Below are 18,826 nucleotides of genomic sequence, written 5' to 3'. Positions count from 1 at the left end.
TGCAGCACTGCAGCGGCTTGAATGCCTTGGGCATCCGTGAGAATAAATTGGAACCCGGACTAGAAGAAGTGAAGTACTCCAAGGAGGGGAATATGCAATGCCGAATATGGAATGTACAGCCAACCAGCAAAGTATAAGAATGCAAATCAAACAAACAGGTAAATAATGGAGAAATATTTCTCTTCTCGTCTCGGAAGAGTAAGTCTACCCAGAGAGTGGAGCAGCTTTATCAGCTTATCGGAGGCTTCCGAGGAGCTTCCGAGGTCAACTCCAACTTTCCGGGGCGGGCTTCCCCTCCTATATTTTATATTCCCCTCTCTCCATGTTTCATATACATCTGCGCCGTCTGTACAAAGCTCCATCAAATCTCACTCGCTTTGTCGTCCAGCGTCGCCAATTCCACAGCTCCCCCTTCGTCATGTCCGATATTTCCGTGCAATTGACTGCCCCGAATGGGCGCAGCTACACCCAGCCTATTGGTCTATTCATCAACAATGAGTTCGTGGCTGCTAAGTCTGGCGAGAAGTTTGCTACTGTGAACCCTTCGTATGTACCTTTGAACTGTCTCGTGGGACTTTGAGGAGCTGACCGGCTCTCCAGCAACGAAACCGAAATTACGTCAGTGTATGCTGCTGGCGAGGAGGATGTTGATATTGCCGTTAAGGCCGCTCGCAAAGCTCTCAAGGATCCCTCCTGGAAGCTTCTTCCAGCCACTGATCGTGGCCACTTGATGCTCAAGTTGGCCGACTTGATTGAACAACACAAGGAGACACTTGCCACCATTGAAACTTGGGATAATGGTGAGTGATATCGGAGACGGTTGAGTATCAATGAAGATAGGAACTGACTTGTATTTTAGGCAAGCCTTATCAGGTTTCTTTGAATGACGATCTTGGTGAAGTCACCAACACTCTTCGCTACTATGCTGGCTGGGCCGACAAGGTGTTTGGCCAGACCATTGGCACCACCCCGGCCAAATTCGCCTACACCCTCCGCCAACCCATTGGCGTTGTTGGCCAGATTATCCCTTGGAACTTCCCTCTAGCGATGGCAGCATGGAAGTTGGGTCCTGCACTTGCGTGTGGTAACACTATCGTTCTCAAGCCCGCCGAGCAGACCCCGCTCAGTATTTTGTACTTGGCCGGTCTTATCAAGGAGGCTGGATTCCCCCCGGGCGTTATTAACATTGTGAACGGCTTTGGTCGTGTTGCTGGTGGTGCGTTGGTGAACCACCCCGGCGTCGACAAGGTAGCCTTCACTGGTTCTACCCTTACCGGCCGGGAGATCATGAAGATGGCCGCAGGAACCTTGAAGAACGTTACCCTTGAGACTGGCGGCAAGTCGCCACTAGTCGTCTTCCAGGATGCGGACCTCGAGCAGGCCGCTAAGTGGGCACACATTGGCATCATGTATAACCAGGGTCAGGTCTGCACTGCGACATCGCGCATCCTTGTGCACGACTCTGTATACGATAAGTTTGTTGAACTCTTTAAAGAGGTCGTCCGCACCACCAGCAAGGTTGGTGACCCCTTCTCCGATGACACCTTCCAGGGCCCTCAGGTCACCAAGGCCCAGTACGAGCGCGTGCTTGAATACATTGAGGCCGGCAAGGCTGAGGGCGCGACCCTCGCTTCCGGTGGTGTACCGCACAAGAACGTTGGTGATGGCCGTGGCTTCTTTATCGAGCCTACCATCTTCACCAACGTCAAGGACTCGATGCGCATCTACCGCGAGGAGGTGTTTGGTCCCTTCGTTGCTATCGCCAGCTTCACCACTGAAGAAGAGGCCGTCACCCGTGCCAACGACACCACATACGGCCTTGGTGCGGCAATCTTCACTCGGGACATTGAGCGCGCCCACCGTGTTGCCTCTGAGATTGAGGCCGGCATGGTCTGGATCAACAGCAGCAATGACAGTGACTTCCGCGTGCCATTCGGTGGTGTCAAGCAGAGCGGTATCGGTCGCGAGCTCGGAGAAGCTGGCTTGGACGCATACTCGCAGGTCAAGGCGGTCCACGTCAACATGGGCACCAAGTTGTAAGCTGTTTATATTTTTATGAAAATGGGTGGCCTCTTTTGGTGTAAATATGTTAACCTGTTATGTTTAATGACCAAACCTTTCTTGACTACCTTATCTCTGCAAACCATTGCAAAGGTTGTATATATATATATATATATATTTGCCTTGGCTCCTATATTGTACTTATCCCTATGACATTTCACATATAGATCCCAATTCGCTCGAGACTATCTCCATGTAACCTCGGGATAACTTCCAAGATTCGATCTTGATAGCACGGCCTCTACTTCTCGCTCTCGGTCCTCAAAATCCAGATTCACCAAGACCGCAAAAAGGGAAAACGGAAAAAGGGAACCTCAAACTCTCCAAGACACCAGGGAATGTTACTTGAAATCACTGTAGATCAGGCCCTGCATCATGCAGTGACGTGACTGTCAATTGCGCCCCCGTACCCAATTGAAAATTGTCCCGTACGCAACAAAAAGGGAAAAATGAAAAAACCCAAACTTTCACACGCTGTCCATCATGTATTCGCAGACAGCACAATTGATGCCCAACTTGTGCTCCCCACAGCTACGATGACTGCAGCTTTATCTGCATGCAAGCCTTACCTGAACCATATGGGGCAGGGTGCATTTGAGCATTGAGCTGTGCCGTTGAAGCTAATTGGTTAGCCACGAAACACGTAGTTTCAGGCACTTTGACTATTCCTATTATACATTTCTCGTTCATTATGGAATTGGTAATCATCCAAATCCAATCCACCTGGGCAATCCAATCCCCCGATTACATCACTTTTAAGGTGATACATGTCAGCACATCCCATCAAAATTGCAATCTTTCTACGGAGTACTTGGCGCCCAATTTTCGAGTCAGGCAGGAAAAACAGTTCAAACTCCGTTGGTAGTCAAGAGTAAGTCCAGGTTCCAGGTTCTAGGTCTTAGCGCCAGCACAGAAATCTCTTGCATCTGCATGCAGAGTTGGTCATGTGAAAAGCCACCTGGCCCCCGATGATCTGTTCTTTGTTAGAGATTATATTGGTTTTTTTTTTTTTCGCCCTGAACTCTATGTACTGCATGAATTGCAGAGTTCACACGGAGCGCTCCGTTGGACTCCGTGGAGATTTCAGACTGGACTGTGTGATGATTCGCATAATTTCTGCAGGTGATTCACGCGTGGGATTGGGTCTTTTTTATGACGAACGGACGTGGGATCCTTGTATACGAGTTGGCAAATGAAATAGATTACTCTGTACAAAGGTACCTGTGGAAATGATGCTACCCCAGCGTGGGATAGTAAGCCCTCGTGGGGGGTGTCTTGGCATCTCCCACTTTCTTCTCCTAATTCCCTTCAATATAAATACAATATACGGACCAGTGACTCCGATAATTTACCTTCCGCAATTGGCTTTCAACAGGTGTCAATTTGGAGCCTAACCATCTCTCTCACCCCTCTTCTCAAATAGCGGTGTCCACTCTACCGATCGGCAATGTCTGAAATTCAGAGGTGGACGGTCAACGAAGTGAGTAATCCACGTTATTTGACATTTCCTGATTCGCTGCCCTTTTTTTTTTTTTTACTCCCCTGGTTTCTCGTGTCGGTCAGAGATTATTTTGTCCCGAGCCTGTCGGAGGACAGGAAAAAAGAAAAAGCAAAAAAAAAAACACCAAAGCTAACTTCATCAGCCATACCTTGACATCCCAGGAACACTACTCGAAGGTCCCTTTTATGATGTGGCCAAGAATGAATTTCGTTTCATTGATATCTGGGACCACAAACTCTATCGACTCGATCTGTCTAAAGGACCTGACTCATTGAAGGTCATTGATACCGATACCTCTATTGGGTGGGTTTTCTTTCGTTAAATTAAAAAACTATTGCTGACGAGATAACCACGTGGACTTTTAGCGTGACCGCTAATATTACCAATAGCCCCAATGAGCTAATTGTTGGGGCCAAAAATGGATTTGCCCGGCTGGACCAGACTACCGGGAAACTCTCATATATTCATGATATTCATGACCTTTGGGGAGATGGGGCCAAAGCCGAAAGGTAAATAATTAAATAAAAAAAAGGGCACATCATAAGTTTAACACTAATTTGTTTCAAAAGGATGCGTTTCAATGATGGGGCAATCGATAGTCATGGCCGATTTTGGGCCGGAGCGATGAACGACCCGAAGGTCAAGAAACCAGAAGCTGAAGGCGTTCTATTTAGACTAGACCCAGACCAGACTGTGCACCATATGTTGGCAGCGGTGACGATCCCCAACGGGATCGGGTGGAACCTGACAGACGACGTGATGTACCTGACTGATTCGCCAACAGGCAAGATCTTTGCCTTTGACTTTGATGCGTCCAGCGGTGCGATCAGTAATCGCCGGGTGCACTTCGATATCGGTGATGCACTAGAGCCCGATGGCTTCGCTATTGATGTCGAGGGATGCATCTGGAGCGCTATCTATGGCGGCGGAAAGGTCTTGCGCATTTCCCCGGCCGGAAAGATTATCGGTCAGATCGATCTCCCGACCCGCAACGTGACCTGTCCAGTCTTTATTGGTACAGAATTGTTCATTACTACCGCCAAGGATGATCGTGATGATGACCGGTTGCCTCAGTCGGTTAGATATGGGGGCCGGGTTTTCAGGGTTGACGTCGGGGTCCGTGGCGTGCCTAAGAATGAATTTCGGTTTCAGGGATAGGGTCTGAGGGATTTGTACATGGATAGTACATAGTACATAGCATATCCTGCCACAGAGTACATGTTTCTTGATGATCTATTCTTATTCTTCGTACTTCTGTCCGCATCCACCATACATGTGCGTATGGAGTATAGTGTAGAGCAGGATCAATGGTGCATCACTAGTACATTGCATTTCCCGCGCCAAAAAATTGGGTCAAAAGGCGGTAATGATAGTCCCGACAAAGGAAAAAGTACGTTAGGAAATCCGGATATGCAGTGGAAAGTCGAGTGTAGATCGGTGATCAACAAACGGGGGGGAGCATGCCGGGTCGCTGTCATTGTCCGGCAACCTGGGTTTAGGGTAACCTTCCACTGCAGCCCACGCAAGGGACAAGAGGTTTATAGATCGAATCAGGTTTCTGCATATCTCACATCATGTCGACCATATAACCCATACATACTATACATTGTAGGTTCCTAATTCCCGTTCGATTTGGAACTCGGCTGGAGTTCGGCCGCGAGGAACGCGTGGGTAGGTCATAGCACTGCCACCCCTTTTGGGTAGATCCGCCCTGCAGGACGCAGGCACGGAGTGTATATGTTTTATAGTTTTGTGTTGCTTTTCCGAGGACTAGTAGAGGGAAGATCTACCTGTCAACTGGGATCTTAGACAAAGCTATTCTTTTACTGATGGAAAATGCGGTTGCAGCGGACACGAGATAATCGGAGATCAATACGGTGAACCCCTAAGATCATGAAATAGGGGGCAAAGGTATCCACTTTGAAGTTCAACTGAAAATTGAAAAAAAAGAAGGCATCCAGTTATCGATGAATCCATTCTACCGGATATATTTTTAACTTCTCCGTTTCTGCACAATTCAAATAGTCCGATGTCACGCATATTCGGCACAAAGCTACCTGCCTAGACGGGAAGGACTTTAATGGTCTGGGAACGGCGGTTTGAGATTTAAGCCACAAAGACAGAAAGGAAATAGAAAGACGAGTGTGCCAAATTCAACTACTCCGTAGACAATATAGCCCCATTCAATTCAACCAGTCAAAATCACTGGATGTATCAGACCGCAATTGTGGTTTATGTCCAATGATTCGTCGAAAAAAAAAGAGAAAGGAAAAACATAAAAAAAAAAAAGAAAATACACTACGGAAACTCTGCAACTGACAGCCCCCTTCAAGGTCCAGCCTTGGGATGATTTGTGCATGAGACCACATAAAAGATCTATCTCAAAGCTGCGGATATCATGAAACATTTCCGGTGACAATGCAATGCCGCCTGAACGAAATGCCAAGAATACGCTTCCAGTTCAGCTCGCCTATAATTTTTGTTTTTATTCCTCAAGCATCCACTGCGTGAGACACTAAATCGATCTCCGCTGCTTATTTGAGAATTGCCACGCGGAATCATTATCCCATCTAGGGTAAGCTTGAAGGAAACAGAGCTATCCACATGCATCTCACATTATGAGGCTAGGGGAACCCGGATCCCTTTCCGCCTGGTCCGATCGTGGAGCAAATGTGAGAGTTGTCACCTTCACCTCCTCTCCGTACTCCGGACTTCATACTTTCGTACTCTAAAATCAGGTTTATATAGGGCTGTCACACCAATGAGGTCTTTTTTAAGTTGATATTGGGGTCTAGCATTTGCGTTACCCTAGTTAATGACGTCAAAATATTATAAAAGTAGTAGGTAGGTTGTCTATAGCCGAAACGGTCAACGGTAACGGCCCCTTTTGCCGGGACACGGGGAAGATTTGTGATGCACAACATATTCAATAAACTTTGTTTTAATATGTTTAGTTCACCATATTGTCGGAAATTGACAGGACCATTAGGGCGTAGGCAACCATTGCCTCACTAATAGTGGATATAGATAGTTCGTTATAAAGGAACTTTCTGGATTTTCCCTTTTAACCCTAACTGTTTAAGGAACAAAAAAACCAATATATAATAGAAACAAAAAAAAAAAAAAAAACAAAAAAACAGACTCCACTCCATGTCCATGGTGACGGTGCACACTTGCAGCTCCCGATGATTTGTGCTGTGCATGACGATCGCTTTCCCCGGGTACTTTGGATTTACTATGGTAATAGGGGGTGATATCATGTACTTCAGACAAGTACTTTTCTATTTCTATCTTTTCTTTTCTTTTTTTTTATTCCCCTTTCAATTTTACTAATTTTCTATAAAAAATGAAAAAAACTAAAAATTTAAAAACTAAATATAATAAAAAAAAAAACAAAAAAAAGGGAAGCCCAATACTCCGGGGGTTTAGAGGGATAAGAGGATGCCCAACTATCCGCCAGACTGGGTCGGACAGAGAGACAACTTTACTTGTCTTGGAGCCATCCAGACCAGGTGATGGATCATTCTCTCACCGCTGCTATTTAACGCTTCTTAAGCTTGTCGCCCCCATTTTATATTTTTCTTAATTCCCTTTAGCTCTTTTTATCTTTTACCTTTCTAGCTTCTGATCTTTTCACTCGATCCTCAATTGAGAATCGAGTTATCCGTTCTATATATCTTCTCATTCATCGTGGCTGCCTTAGGTATTAGTGTGTTGTACTCAGCACACTCACCCAATTTGTCACTCTATTCAGAATATCCATCGCCTGCACCCTCTCTCTCTACTCGAGAACACAGCGAGGAGAGAGGGGGGTTTCGGTCATGCCCTAACTCCCGTCCCGTCGTGGGAGATTTGGTTTCTATGTCGCAGGATTCTCGACGTGCAGGTTCATTGTCCAGAGATGTGGCTCAATCAGATGACCGTGCGAGTGACAATGACCGTGCATTGACAAGCAACCGAAATCCTGCCCGCCGGCCACCTCAACGACCTCGACCTCAGTCATGGCATCCATATGGACCGGTGGAGCCACCACTGGAATCCATGTCATCGCGACCCATTGGTGTTCACTCCATCTTGAATCATCCACAGGCTGATCTGACTGCACTCAGTCGTGAGCCATTGAGCTTACCGGGTCCATCCTCGCCTCGTCCCGGCACTTCGCCAAACCGCTCAGGATATCCTTCGGCGTCGCAGCCATTATCCCCTAGGTCTCATTCACGACCTTTGATGAATCCAGCATCGCCTTCTGCACGGTTTGTTGGCGGGGGCGGCAGGTCTGGTCAGTCAAGTGTCGCACAGTCACCGCTAGTTCCTCATGAAACTTTGTTGGGTCCACGTCTGCCCGTCACTAGTTCGCCTCTGCCTATAGAGACTGGTCTACGCTCAATAGCATCCCTCACTAGCACCCAGCCTCCGCTGACTTCCCTACATTCACGGCGAACCAGTGCCGGCCCGGGGCCGCTCACCAACCCGAACTCGCAAGAAACAAGCCCCAGCACGCCTCATTCAACTTTCAGTCCCTTTGGCCGTGTATCTCCAGCAGTGACCAATGTCTCTCTCCCACAAAGCACCGCACCATATCCCACTGCGTCTCCGTATATGACAATGGACCCTATGACCCGACCAATTCCTGCAACCAAAGGCCCCAGACGCCCCGAACAAGCCCCCTCACGAGCCGGAACGCCACATGTTAGCCCGCTCCCAATGGGAATGATACCATGCGTACTAGACATGCGATCCGGCTCTTCTAGCCAAGCAGAGAAGCGCAAAGCCAACAGCGATGCATCAAGACGCTTCCGAAATCGGAAGCGCAATGAAATGCAACTCGAGCAGCGTCTCACCGCACAACAGGATGAGATCCAGCGTGGCGTAGAAACAGTCCGCCGCCAAAGCGAGGAGCTTCGCTCCCTCATCCAACAACGAGACCACTACCGCTCCGAGCGAGATTTCTACCGTGATCATCTCGGCCGCACAATGTCCCTAAGCGCCTTACCCCCAAGACCGTCTTCTCCACGCTCCCAAACCACCCTCCTCCCCGCATCTGAACCGGGCACCACAGCGTCTTGGTCGGGCGCCGATGCTGCCCGATCCGCTTCAGGCACACAGCCGACTTCGGCGGGTCCAGCTCCACAAGGAAGACTGATCGACCCCGTTCAGTCTCAACCTGGCTGGCCTGCAAGTCCCCCGTATTCTTCAACGCCCATTGCACCCACCGGCCGGGCAGTGGCTGGCCCTCCTTCTGGGTCACCGTCCGTTTCCGGTGGTCCGCTGCCTCCACTGCAAGGACCATGGTCTCGTCCTTGATACGTGTCGATTGAAACAGAAAACTATATTTTCGTTCTCTCTTGTCATTTTCCCTTTCCATTACACTCTTAATCCTCCCCCTCTCTTGTGTATGCTGCTGCTACCAGAGACAAAAAGCGGTCACTGGCATGACCGCTTGCAGTTAGTCTATACTCCTTTAGGTTGGTCTACTCAAGAAGTGCCTCTTCCTTTGGGCTGGGTGTGTATAACTATCGATCTACATTTCTTCCGGGCCACAAAAGACTCGAGTTCTGAAAGTGACAACTATACTTTTCTATCCTCGCTGTCGTTATATTAGCCTTCCTACCATCCTGTCGCTCTTTCGATTGTTTTCTCGCTCTTTTCGTGTATGGATTGCACAGCGATGATACCTCCATTGGCGATGTATTGAGTCAGTTTTGTTTTGAATTGGAAAATATAAATTGGAAAATATAAGACATATTTTGAACAGAATCCAATGTCCATGAAATCTTTTGAGCACCTAACTTCGTAAGAACTCCCTAGGTAGCTAAATATCATGCGGCTCAGTCCTTCAAGCTGTACATTTTCAGAACTCGGATCCCGAGGGCCGAAGTCTCAAAAAGCTTAGCCTGCAATGTAACTCTGAGACATACAGTACTTAGAAGTGATTGGTCGCCCGGTGATAGACACAGTGATGCAGGGTATCACAGGCTTCTATGATATCATAAATATCTCTTTGGTGTTCTGTCAAGGTTAACACATCTCGGTCTCCGGCTTAACACCGACAGAAAACCTCACGGTGTTAAGCTTAAACCCGACTTGTATATCTCACTCGAATAGCTGATATGTTTCTCATCGTTAGTATATAAAGGTCGTGATGCCCATAATAAAGAGTATCATCAACTCAATCCCATCTTTCCCAACCTTCCCACAGACTAAACAACGACAACATGTCCGAACAAACCATCATCCTCATCACAGGTAAGCCACCGAGTAAAACGCCAACCAGACCCAAAGCCTAACTCTATCCAGGCGCAAATTCAGGAGTGGGCTATGCAACCACTCAAACTCTAGCCACAAACCCAAACCACCATGTAATAATGGCCTGTCGCGACCTCCAAAAAGGCCAACAAGCCCTCTCCTCCCTCGAAACCCAAAATCTCAAAGGAACACTATCCCTCCTCCATCTAAACGTGGAAGACGACACCTCCATATCACAAGCAGCGGAAACCGTAGCCAAACAATTCAACCGACTCGACGTCCTAATCAACAACGCCGGCACCGCCGCACCAAACAGTACCGGCCGCGCCAAGCTAAACCAGATCTTCTCGACCAACGTAATCGGCCCAGCTCTCGTCTCAGAAGCTTTCACGCCCCTCCTCCTCAAATCAGGAAAACCCTATTTGATCCAGATATCCAGTGGTCTGGGCTCAATGGCTTTGGCAACTGATCCCAATAGTCCTTATTATACTGCGCCTTGGGAAGAGTACCGGGCCAGCAAAACGGCGCTGAATATGATGACTGTTCAGTTGCAGAAGCGGTTGCAAGGTGTGAAGGTTTTTGCATTCTGTCCTGGACTTGTGAGGTCAAATTTGAGGGGTGAGGATGAGGCTGCTGTTAGTGCGTATGGGAGGGCGGGGGATCCGTTGGAGTCTGGTAGAGGGATTTTGAAGATTGTGCTTGGCGAGAGGGATGGGGAGGCCGGGGGATTTATTAATAAGGATGGTCGGTTGGCTTGGTAGATTATTTTGAGGTTGAATATGTTGTATCACATGCTGGGTGCCTGGGTGCCTGGGTTATCAGGGTTATCAGGCCTTAGATATTTAGGTGTGTAGCTTCTATAGGAATCAACCTTCTCCTCTCTGCTCTCTGTATCAGTATCTTTAGTTGTCTTCTCAAATATCATTCTGTTTGGATAGGTCAACAGCAACAAAAGGCCGAAAAAGGCTTAATTTGTGGAAACGACTTTTGTTGGAATGGACTTTTCAATTTTTTTTCTGAATCTGAGTCGTTTTGAAACTTTTATAGAACAAAGGAAGAAATTTAAACTCCTGTTTAGCATGTGAAGATCAAATTCCAACGATGTGATTGGTTACTAAGTTCCGGTGGAAGTTCCCGAATGGTCGTTTTGATCCGGTGGAAGTTGATCGTCCACTCACCGCAATTTCTGACGAACTTAAGGGGTCTAGACTGGAGATTTCGAACAAAGGAACAACCAATGATCACCAGACAATGCGGGGCCCCGACTTACTCCACGGATGACGCGGATGGTTCTCGTGTCTTATTAAGGGCAATTCTCCAGACAGCAGGGAAACTGCAAGTAACTCAATTAGAGTGTGTCAAGGACAATCAAAGCTACGGTGTGAAACTGAGATCAGTTCATCTGTCTGTTGCAGACAATCGAGTTATCACTGCCGGTGTCCTCAAGAATCAAGGTAATCACCCCGACTATATAAGTTGCCCCAACGCTAATCCGTTTAGCAGCAGACCAAGGAACCGGAGTCCGTGCCGATGGATCTGCCGTCATCTACTAGTCTTCTCGAGGCCTTTTCCAAGGCCGAGGATGTAGATCGGTTGGAAAGAGGTGGTAATGATCTAGGTGAGACATATGCGCCAAGCATATTACCCCAACTTCTGCATTGTCACTGACATTGTTAGGTCCTTTTGCGCAGTTCGTCACGTCAGGGAGTAAGCAGATATCTAATCAACCGCATATGACCTTGACACACAATGTGCCCCAGACATATCCCTTAGACAGCTATCTTACGACGATAAATGAGCTGCTGTCGCCGCAGACCCCGGATCTTTTTCCAGCGGAGCACAATCAGCCATTTGAGGTGGAAAGAACTTTCCAAATTCAGCTTCCGGATATCTCTAAAGAAAGTAAAGAGTATCTACATTTGAAAGGAGCTCTCAGAATAGTGCCCCTCGAACTTCGCAATCACTTGCTCGGGGCTTATATCAAATATGTTCATCCTCTGCTGCCTGTCATTGATTTGCAATGGTTTTTACTCAATGTCATGATCGAGGATGAATCCCGATTTCCAAGTCCGCTACTTCATCAAGCTGTCATGCTGGCTGGCAGTGCATTTATTGAGCAAGAAACTGCCATCAAAGCCGGGTTCTCATCACGAAAAGCATTACGAAGAACATTATTTGGACGAGCCAAGGTGAGATATCTAGAGACAAAATCTATGACAGGTCAAGACTAATTTTGACTCAGCTTCTTTATGAGTTCGAGACCGAACCCAACGCATACACCCAGATCCAAGCATTATTACTTATGATGCAGTGGCACGGAAGTGGAGATGGCCACAAAGTCCCAACATACTGGTTCGATCTCGCATATTCGACAGCAGAACGCGTCGGTCTCCTTGCGAGTTTAGAAACAGGTAGTTTTTCACACAAGCACAGACTGTGGTGGTGTCTCTACGTGCGTGACCGGATTCTCTCCCTAGGTTTCCGTCGACCACTACGAATCCCAAACAGCGATATTACAATGTCGCTACTGGAAGCCACGAAATACTATTCCTCCGAGCCGTACCATGAACTTGTGCTGGTCATGCTGGGAGAAGCATCAATTATGCTCAACTGGGAAAACCAAGAGCGAATGATGTTGCTATTCATCCAGGAGATCAAACTCGCTCATTGCATGGGCGTCATCATCAATCTTCTTTACCAAGATGCTTGGTCACCGGCACCGTCAGGAGACTGTGAATACTCCATGGTCCCCAAGTCCAATATATCACAGGCTTCCATAACGGGCTGTGAACAGCTTCTAAGGACCTGGATTCAAGAACTCCCCGCCCCAGCACATTATTTTTCCCCATCACTCTTGCATGGCTGTCATACAGAGTCCCCGGAGATCGTCCTCCTCGTCCACCAAGCTTTCCTGTATCTCCTCCATCTCACCGCGATGTCTATACTCTGCCAAGCTGCGTCGAGTGGAGGAGATGGTCTCGAGACCACCATTACGTCGGAAATGAGAGGTTTGACTTTGCGAGTCAATGAGACTCTCAATGAACTGCATGAATGCAGGATGCTTCATTTCCTCCCTGGAAGCACTGTTACAATACTGGGTATTATTCTTGAGGCCAGCATTCCTGATTTGAAAGTCCCGGATGCTATTGTGAGGATGCAGGCTATGTCGAACTTGTATGCTTGCGAGGAAGCAGCTGGACATTTACTACAAACTTATCCTGCAGCTGAGATTGTTCTTTCACAGGCGCAAAATGCTCGTGGACATCTTTTGGGTTTGATCAGGACTTGATACAATTAAAAGCATTTAATTATTAGCGTTCACAGAATGTCATACTATTCTCTAATATAGCCAGGTTCAAAAACCAGTGAACAGCTCCTATCTAGCACGTGGAATGATAGGTTTAACTCGTAGGATCAGTCGCCAAATTCACATTCTCAAAATCTCGGCAGGATAATAACATGTATTAGCAATATTATAAGTATGATTAAGCAAGAAAACCTGTCAAGCTATGCAACAAGAGTAAAGTTAACCTAGGAAAGGGTGATCGGATCATCCTCTGTTGAGGCATGGTTCGAGTTGAACCGGGAAGTGTATGGCGAGATGGTCATCGCTTCCTTCATAATAAACCCCAAAAGGTCAACAACCTCGTCGCAGAAAAATTCGGTCCCCCTTTGACCGCATAAGCTAATTGAATTTAAGTGAAAAGGAGGGGAACTTTTCTATACCTTGCCGTCATCATTGATGCACAAGAAGTAGAACAACTCCCCGTCAGTAGACACTCCGTAAACTGTCGCATTTCTGGCTCTTCTGCTGCCTTCCGTTCTTGATGGATAACGGCTAGGTACTGAAAGCATGGTTAGCTAGTAAGGTAGGATGTGATCTATAGGGAGTAAGGCGTGTTCCCATGTACCCCAGAGCTTGTCCCTCCCCTGCACTCACTTGGCCACTGCGCTTTGTCTCGACAATGACGAGGTTGGTGGCTTGTTCTCATAGATATCGAATTGAAATGTGGAATCGCAATTTCGGGCCAGGAAACTCCATAGTAGGTCAAAAATGCATTTTCCTGTCATGTAGCTCGTTCTGGTTGGTCTTGGGAGATTGATATAATTGCTTCGTCCACGGCAATTAAAGTTGGCCCCGGTTGGTGGCGAAATTGCGGGGACCCCAGTTTTTGTCACCTCCTCCGGACCTTGCAAATTTCAATTTTGCACGGGATTGGCAAGAACACTACCTTACTATACTAAACTCATGGAGCAAGAGACTGATCTGTTGCAAAAGTCACTCCGCACATCACGAGCATGTGACAGATGTCGCCGACAGAAACTCAAGGTAGACCCCTCCACGGCCATCCTTCAAAATTATAGTACTGATAGAGCTTCTATAGTGCGACAGCTCACGCCCTTGTATGCTTTGTACTCGTGCTGGTCAGAAATGCGAGACATCCCAGCGCATAGCGAAACGAACTCGCAGACAAAATCCAGGGGGCAGTTCTGGAGTGCACAAAGCAATTGCACCAGCGACACATAAAAATTCTAATTTTCTCCATTCCACTGGAGCACCCGAAATACCTTGTACAAAACAGAGTTCAACATCCTATCCAGAGCGCTCTCCAAAGAAACCACAGTCTGGGGCTAATGCGTCCGCGATTGACTTCGCCAGACGAGTCTTCAACGAGGAAGAAGCTGGTCGGACTTTGACCGGTGCATCGATCCCTGGCGATACTGGAGCTCCTACGTTGGACAACTCATTATGGCAGTTGACAGAGGTCGCACTTCCCCCAGAAGCCGTGATGTTAGCCTTGATTGACGCCTACTTCGACCGAATGCAATGGTTCATCTTACTACTTTACGAACCCACATTCCGACAGACCGCACGCGTGATAATATCCCAGACTTCATGGCGTCGTCAAGATCTCAGTCCTGTCATGGCTGTTTTGGCAGTAGCTATGATTGGGTTACATTCTGTCCTACCAGATCTGAAATGGCCTGGGCACAAATTGTTGCGGGAATACTCCGTTGACGGGGAGAAGTTGATGCACGGGTTGACTAATGAGATACGACGGAATCTGCTCGATATCTCAATCGACTGTCAACTTGAAGCGGTTCAGGTCTGCTTCTTGGTGTCTTCCTATTATGGTTTTCATAGTTCGCCGAGTATTGCTTGGACTGTCTCTGGTATGGGTGTGAGGTCTGCGTATGCGCTTCATCTTTATACGAAGTCTGCGCAATGTGATAGTCCAGTTGTGGATGAGATTCGATCTCGCTGTTGGAACCAGGCTATTGTTGCTGACACGTTCGCGTCGAGCATCTATGGTCGACCCTCCTCTATCGATACTGGATTGGTCGCTTTGCACTCGCTCAGAGACATGGATGATCTGGCCATTGATCCGCTTCTACTGAAAAATGAATGGATATCTGGCGATGGAATGCCGACAACGACAGCTGCGTTTTTCGCTATGAAACACGAGATTTACAACATTATCCGACACATTCTTTCGCGGTTTCGTCGTCTCCAATTAAGAAAAGAGACAATCGAAGCGGACCTCCTGGCAATCGCAGAAGCTGCACAAGATTCCGAGGAACAATTAATCTCCTGGCGAAAGAGAGTCCCCCGATTATTCGATTTCGAGTTCTGGAGCTGCGGCAACCGCCTAGAACAATTCCAACAGCAAATCGAAGGATTACCGCAACGCACTAAATACCAAGCAGAAACAATCATCTTACAGGCAGCCACTCTCCAATTAACATACGATGGAGCTCTAATACAAGCCCGTCGACCATTACTCGAGCAGAAAATCACTAGTTCCTGCTCACGCTTGGTAGTAGACGCAATCCACGAGTCCTTGAGAGTGGCCACTGCAGCTGCACTGCGAATATCTCGCATCCCAGTCCTCCGTTTCAAGCATCATTTCGCCGAATCCTTCGCTTCCCTACAACAATTCACCGCAGGAGTCATCCTTTGCATCCTGCCAACCAGTCAACCATTCACGACAGCCGCGCACGAAGCAAAGACTGGAATCATGCGTATCATCCATGCTAGCGCAGCTTTGGGTCCCCACAACCGTATCGCCAAGCAGACTGCACAACTTCTGACGGAGTTGTTAAAAGTAACCGTCGAGCGAGAGATGTCCGGTGCATTGAGAGGGGGACTTGAAACAAACCTTCCCAGGGAGATTTCTGAGAGAGATGTTATTTCGAATGTACAACCGGTTCGTGTAGACCATATTGGGGGTCACTCGCCATTATCACGAGAAGACTTCCGCGACAATCCTCCAATATCGACAACCCCGTTACCGTCCCATTCCAGACAGTCCCCAGACACGCCTCAATCAACACAGGGGAATAGTGGGCCAGTTCAGACACCTGTCGAACCATCTGAATACCCATCTGCGGATATCTTCGAGCAACTTGACGATACATTCGGTGCCTTTGGTGAGCGTAAGTGAAGCCGAGATCCGGGTCAATGATCAGTTCTAACTAATATGTTGATAGTCATGTTCAACCTGATTCCCGATGACCAAAGTAGTGCTTGGAATTGGGGACGTACGGTTCCGTAGCGGAAGATGAAGTATCAAAACCGTATGAACGGGCGGAGTTGATTTAATAGCTGGTCTATATAATTGAGAGCTGTAAGGGCCAGGAGGACTAGTATCGGCACGAGGAAATGGTCCAAAAAGACCACGGATAAAAGGAGAAGGATGGTGAAAATGAGTCGGGAGAAGACGTCTTCTTGGTCCATGGTGGGTTGGTGGAGGAACTTGGCTGTTGCAAGTGGCCGAGGAAGTACTCCGTATGGTCCTCAGCAATGGTGGCAGAGGACGAATGGCAGATTAATGTAGATAACTTAAAGGGCAGTGTTCGATATTTATTACAGTCTCCAGAATATGATATATCATCAAAAGAAAGCTACACTGCATCAAATTCTCTCTGGTAGATGGCGGCATGGCGTAATCTGTTCATATTATTCACTAAAAAGAAGTTGACTGACATACTTTTACCCTGGACTTAGGTTGTAAGGTAAAGTGACAATACATCATATATTCAAATGCAATCGGTTTGCTGCTTTGCTTGTTTGGTGTACTACATCTGTAAGACATGGACGTTTGCGCATCTGGGCAGCTGCCTAGGTGGTTTGCTGAGACAGTTTCAAACCTGTCTTTGCCCCTATTTGCCTCTGTGTACGGAGCAACTTTATGACAATGAGGTATCTGCACCATTACCATTTAGGCAAGTCTATCGATCACACTATATTCTTTTCCCACGAGGAGATGATGCTTGGCGGGTCCATATCACAATCACTAATGCATGGGTGCCTGAGGCCATAGAAGATCTTCAAGTCTAGTCGATGACTTGCATAGCTAAGATTATCTACAAGTCTATACAGGTGCAAACTCGACTCATGCCCCAGGGTCAGGTAGACTACATGGTAGGAAGAAGCATAAGGACATGAACTTCACATTACAGCATAGCTGAGCGAGATGCGAGAAATATTGCACATAAGAAGAAAAACATGGTATGAGATACAGAAACCCCGCCAAAAGACAAGATTCGGAAAGCCCATATCAAGATATCAAAAATAAATTAAGCCTTATATGAAAACAACAAACATTATTTCCGGCTTGTAGAAGAAAGAAAATGCCATCGGCACGCGATTCCTTTTAAAGGGAACGCGTTTAGAGAGCGAAAGCAGCGACGACACCGGCCATGACAGCACCGACGCTGATGGCGTTGCGACCAGCGCCGTTGAAGGCGGGGGACGAAGTCGAAGGAGTAGCGGAGGCAGTGCCAGTGGGACCGGCGGTGGTGGTGGTGAGAGGGATGGAGGTCCAGGGACGGCTGGAAGGAGGACCGACGGGGGAGACACCGCTGGGGGTGGCCTTGGAGGTGGTGGTGGCAGAAGCAGACTCGGTCTCAGGGCAGATGGTGGTGGTGATCACGGTGCTCTCAACGACGGTGGATGAGGCAGAAGTAGGCTCAGGAGCGGCAGTCTGGCTCTCGGTGGCCTTGGTGGTGCTCTTCTCGGATCCAGGAGCGGCGGAGATACCGAACTGGGTGGAGTACTGGTACTGGCCGGTACCCTCGACAACAAGGAGCAGACCGTAGTGGGTAACATCGGCCTCGAGGTCAGAGCCAGGAGTCCACTTGAACTCGCCGCTGTTGGGGATGGACTCGGCGAGAGTCTTGAGGGGCTGAACGTTGGTGGAGGGGCCGCGCAGGAGGACCAGAGAGATGGGACCGGTGGTGGTAGGAGTCCACTTGATGGTGTAGGTCTTTCCCTCGGGCACGATCTCGTTCAAGCCAGGAGCGACGATGGCATTGCCGGTAGGGTTCTTGGTGTAATCAGGCTGAGTGTGGGCAGCAGCGAGAGCCACGAGGGCGGAGAAAACGGTGGCGATGGAGAAACGCATGTTGATTTAATGTCGAGATTGACAAAGAATGACTTTAGTGGGAAATAAAGAGTGGCTATCGTTGTAAAACGAAAAAAAAAAAATGATTGTAAGGAGTGGACTGAAAAGAGAGGGATAATAAAGGAAGAAGAAGAAGAAGGGCGAGGCAAAGTAGACTTCAAGGATGTTGGTACCTCCAAGGTGGGTCACTAAACTAAACCAACAGGCCTAAACGAAGTAGACCAACCAAATCTCATCTTCATTTCCTTCGGCTACTTTTTTAGTTTTTTTTTAATTTCAACTGTGGCTTTGACCTAAAACCCTGTAATAATGGTAAGTACTTCGTATAGGTTATCCATCACACCTTAATAACCGGTTTAATGTTGTAAACAGGTAACTGTTCGAAGGTGACATGCCGCAAAGATCTTGTCCTCGTGGGGCATGCGGGTCGGCTGTGGCTCAGATGTTATTGTAATATACCGCCAGGCTGTGTGATACAGGTCAAGTAATCATCAAAATGGACAGGCACAAGTTTTAATTGGTGGATGATGCGGAACTTAATTTTATTCCTGATAACGGCTGACCCTTTAATGTAGAATATGTCTTGTGTAAGATTAGAAAATGTCACTTT

General features: G+C 47.7%; 6 protein-coding genes across 6 annotated transcripts; 5 read left to right on the top strand and 1 right to left on the bottom strand.

Annotated features, from left to right (window-relative positions):
- Positions 1 to 418: 418 nt before the first annotated feature.
- On the top strand, positions 419 to 2,040 carry PGRI_038010 (aldehyde dehydrogenase family protein; the record flags this gene model as incomplete). The annotated part of the gene is made up of 3 exons (XM_040791514.1): positions 419 to 546; positions 601 to 800; positions 860 to 2,040. The coding sequence occupies 3 exons, from the start codon at positions 419 to 421 to the stop codon at positions 2,038 to 2,040; spliced, it is 1,509 nt and encodes a 502-aa protein (XP_040645591.1).
- Positions 2,041 to 3,508: 1,468 nt separating this feature from the next.
- On the top strand, positions 3,509 to 4,720 carry PGRI_038000 (SMP-30/gluconolactonase/LRE family protein; the record flags this gene model as incomplete). The annotated part of the gene is made up of 4 exons (XM_040791513.1): positions 3,509 to 3,541; positions 3,705 to 3,865; positions 3,952 to 4,071; positions 4,132 to 4,720. 4 exons carry the CDS (start codon positions 3,509 to 3,511, stop codon positions 4,718 to 4,720), a joined length of 903 nt encoding a protein of 300 aa, XP_040645590.1.
- Positions 4,721 to 7,789: 3,069 nt separating this feature from the next.
- On the top strand, positions 7,790 to 8,866 carry PGRI_037990 (uncharacterized protein; the record flags this gene model as incomplete). Its single annotated transcript, XM_040791512.1, has 1 exon — positions 7,790 to 8,866. One exon carries the CDS (start codon positions 7,790 to 7,792, stop codon positions 8,864 to 8,866), a length of 1,077 nt encoding a protein of 358 aa, XP_040645589.1.
- Positions 8,867 to 9,777: 911 nt separating this feature from the next.
- PGRI_037980 (fungal specific transcription factor domain-containing protein) lies at positions 9,778 to 13,097 on the top strand (the record flags this gene model as incomplete). Its single annotated transcript, XM_040791511.1, has 5 exons — positions 9,778 to 9,808; positions 9,860 to 10,443; positions 11,309 to 11,426; positions 11,486 to 11,997; positions 12,051 to 13,097. The coding sequence occupies 5 exons, from the start codon at positions 9,778 to 9,780 to the stop codon at positions 13,095 to 13,097; spliced, it is 2,292 nt and encodes a 763-aa protein (XP_040645588.1).
- Positions 13,098 to 14,116: 1,019 nt separating this feature from the next.
- PGRI_037970 (fungal specific transcription factor domain-containing protein) lies at positions 14,117 to 16,365 on the top strand (the record flags this gene model as incomplete). Its single annotated transcript, XM_040791510.1, has 3 exons — positions 14,117 to 14,138; positions 14,411 to 16,246; positions 16,301 to 16,365. The coding sequence occupies 3 exons, from the start codon at positions 14,117 to 14,119 to the stop codon at positions 16,363 to 16,365; spliced, it is 1,923 nt and encodes a 640-aa protein (XP_040645587.1).
- Positions 16,366 to 17,481: 1,116 nt separating this feature from the next.
- PGRI_037960 (GPI anchored serine-threonine rich protein) lies at positions 17,482 to 18,216 on the bottom strand (the record flags this gene model as incomplete). The annotated part of the gene is made up of 1 exon (XM_040791509.1): positions 17,482 to 18,216. The coding sequence occupies one exon, from the start codon at positions 18,214 to 18,216 to the stop codon at positions 17,482 to 17,484; it is 735 nt and encodes a 244-aa protein (XP_040645586.1).
- Positions 18,217 to 18,826: the final 610 nt, after the last annotated feature.

Source organism: Penicillium griseofulvum (genome assembly GCF_001561935.1).
Source record: "Penicillium griseofulvum strain PG3 chromosome Unknown contig_86, whole genome shotgun sequence".
Taxonomy (NCBI): Eukaryota; Fungi; Ascomycota; class Eurotiomycetes; order Eurotiales; family Aspergillaceae; genus Penicillium; species Penicillium griseofulvum.
The sequence above is the reverse complement of the archived record's forward strand: the minus strand, read 5'-3'. Positions and strand labels throughout refer to the sequence as shown.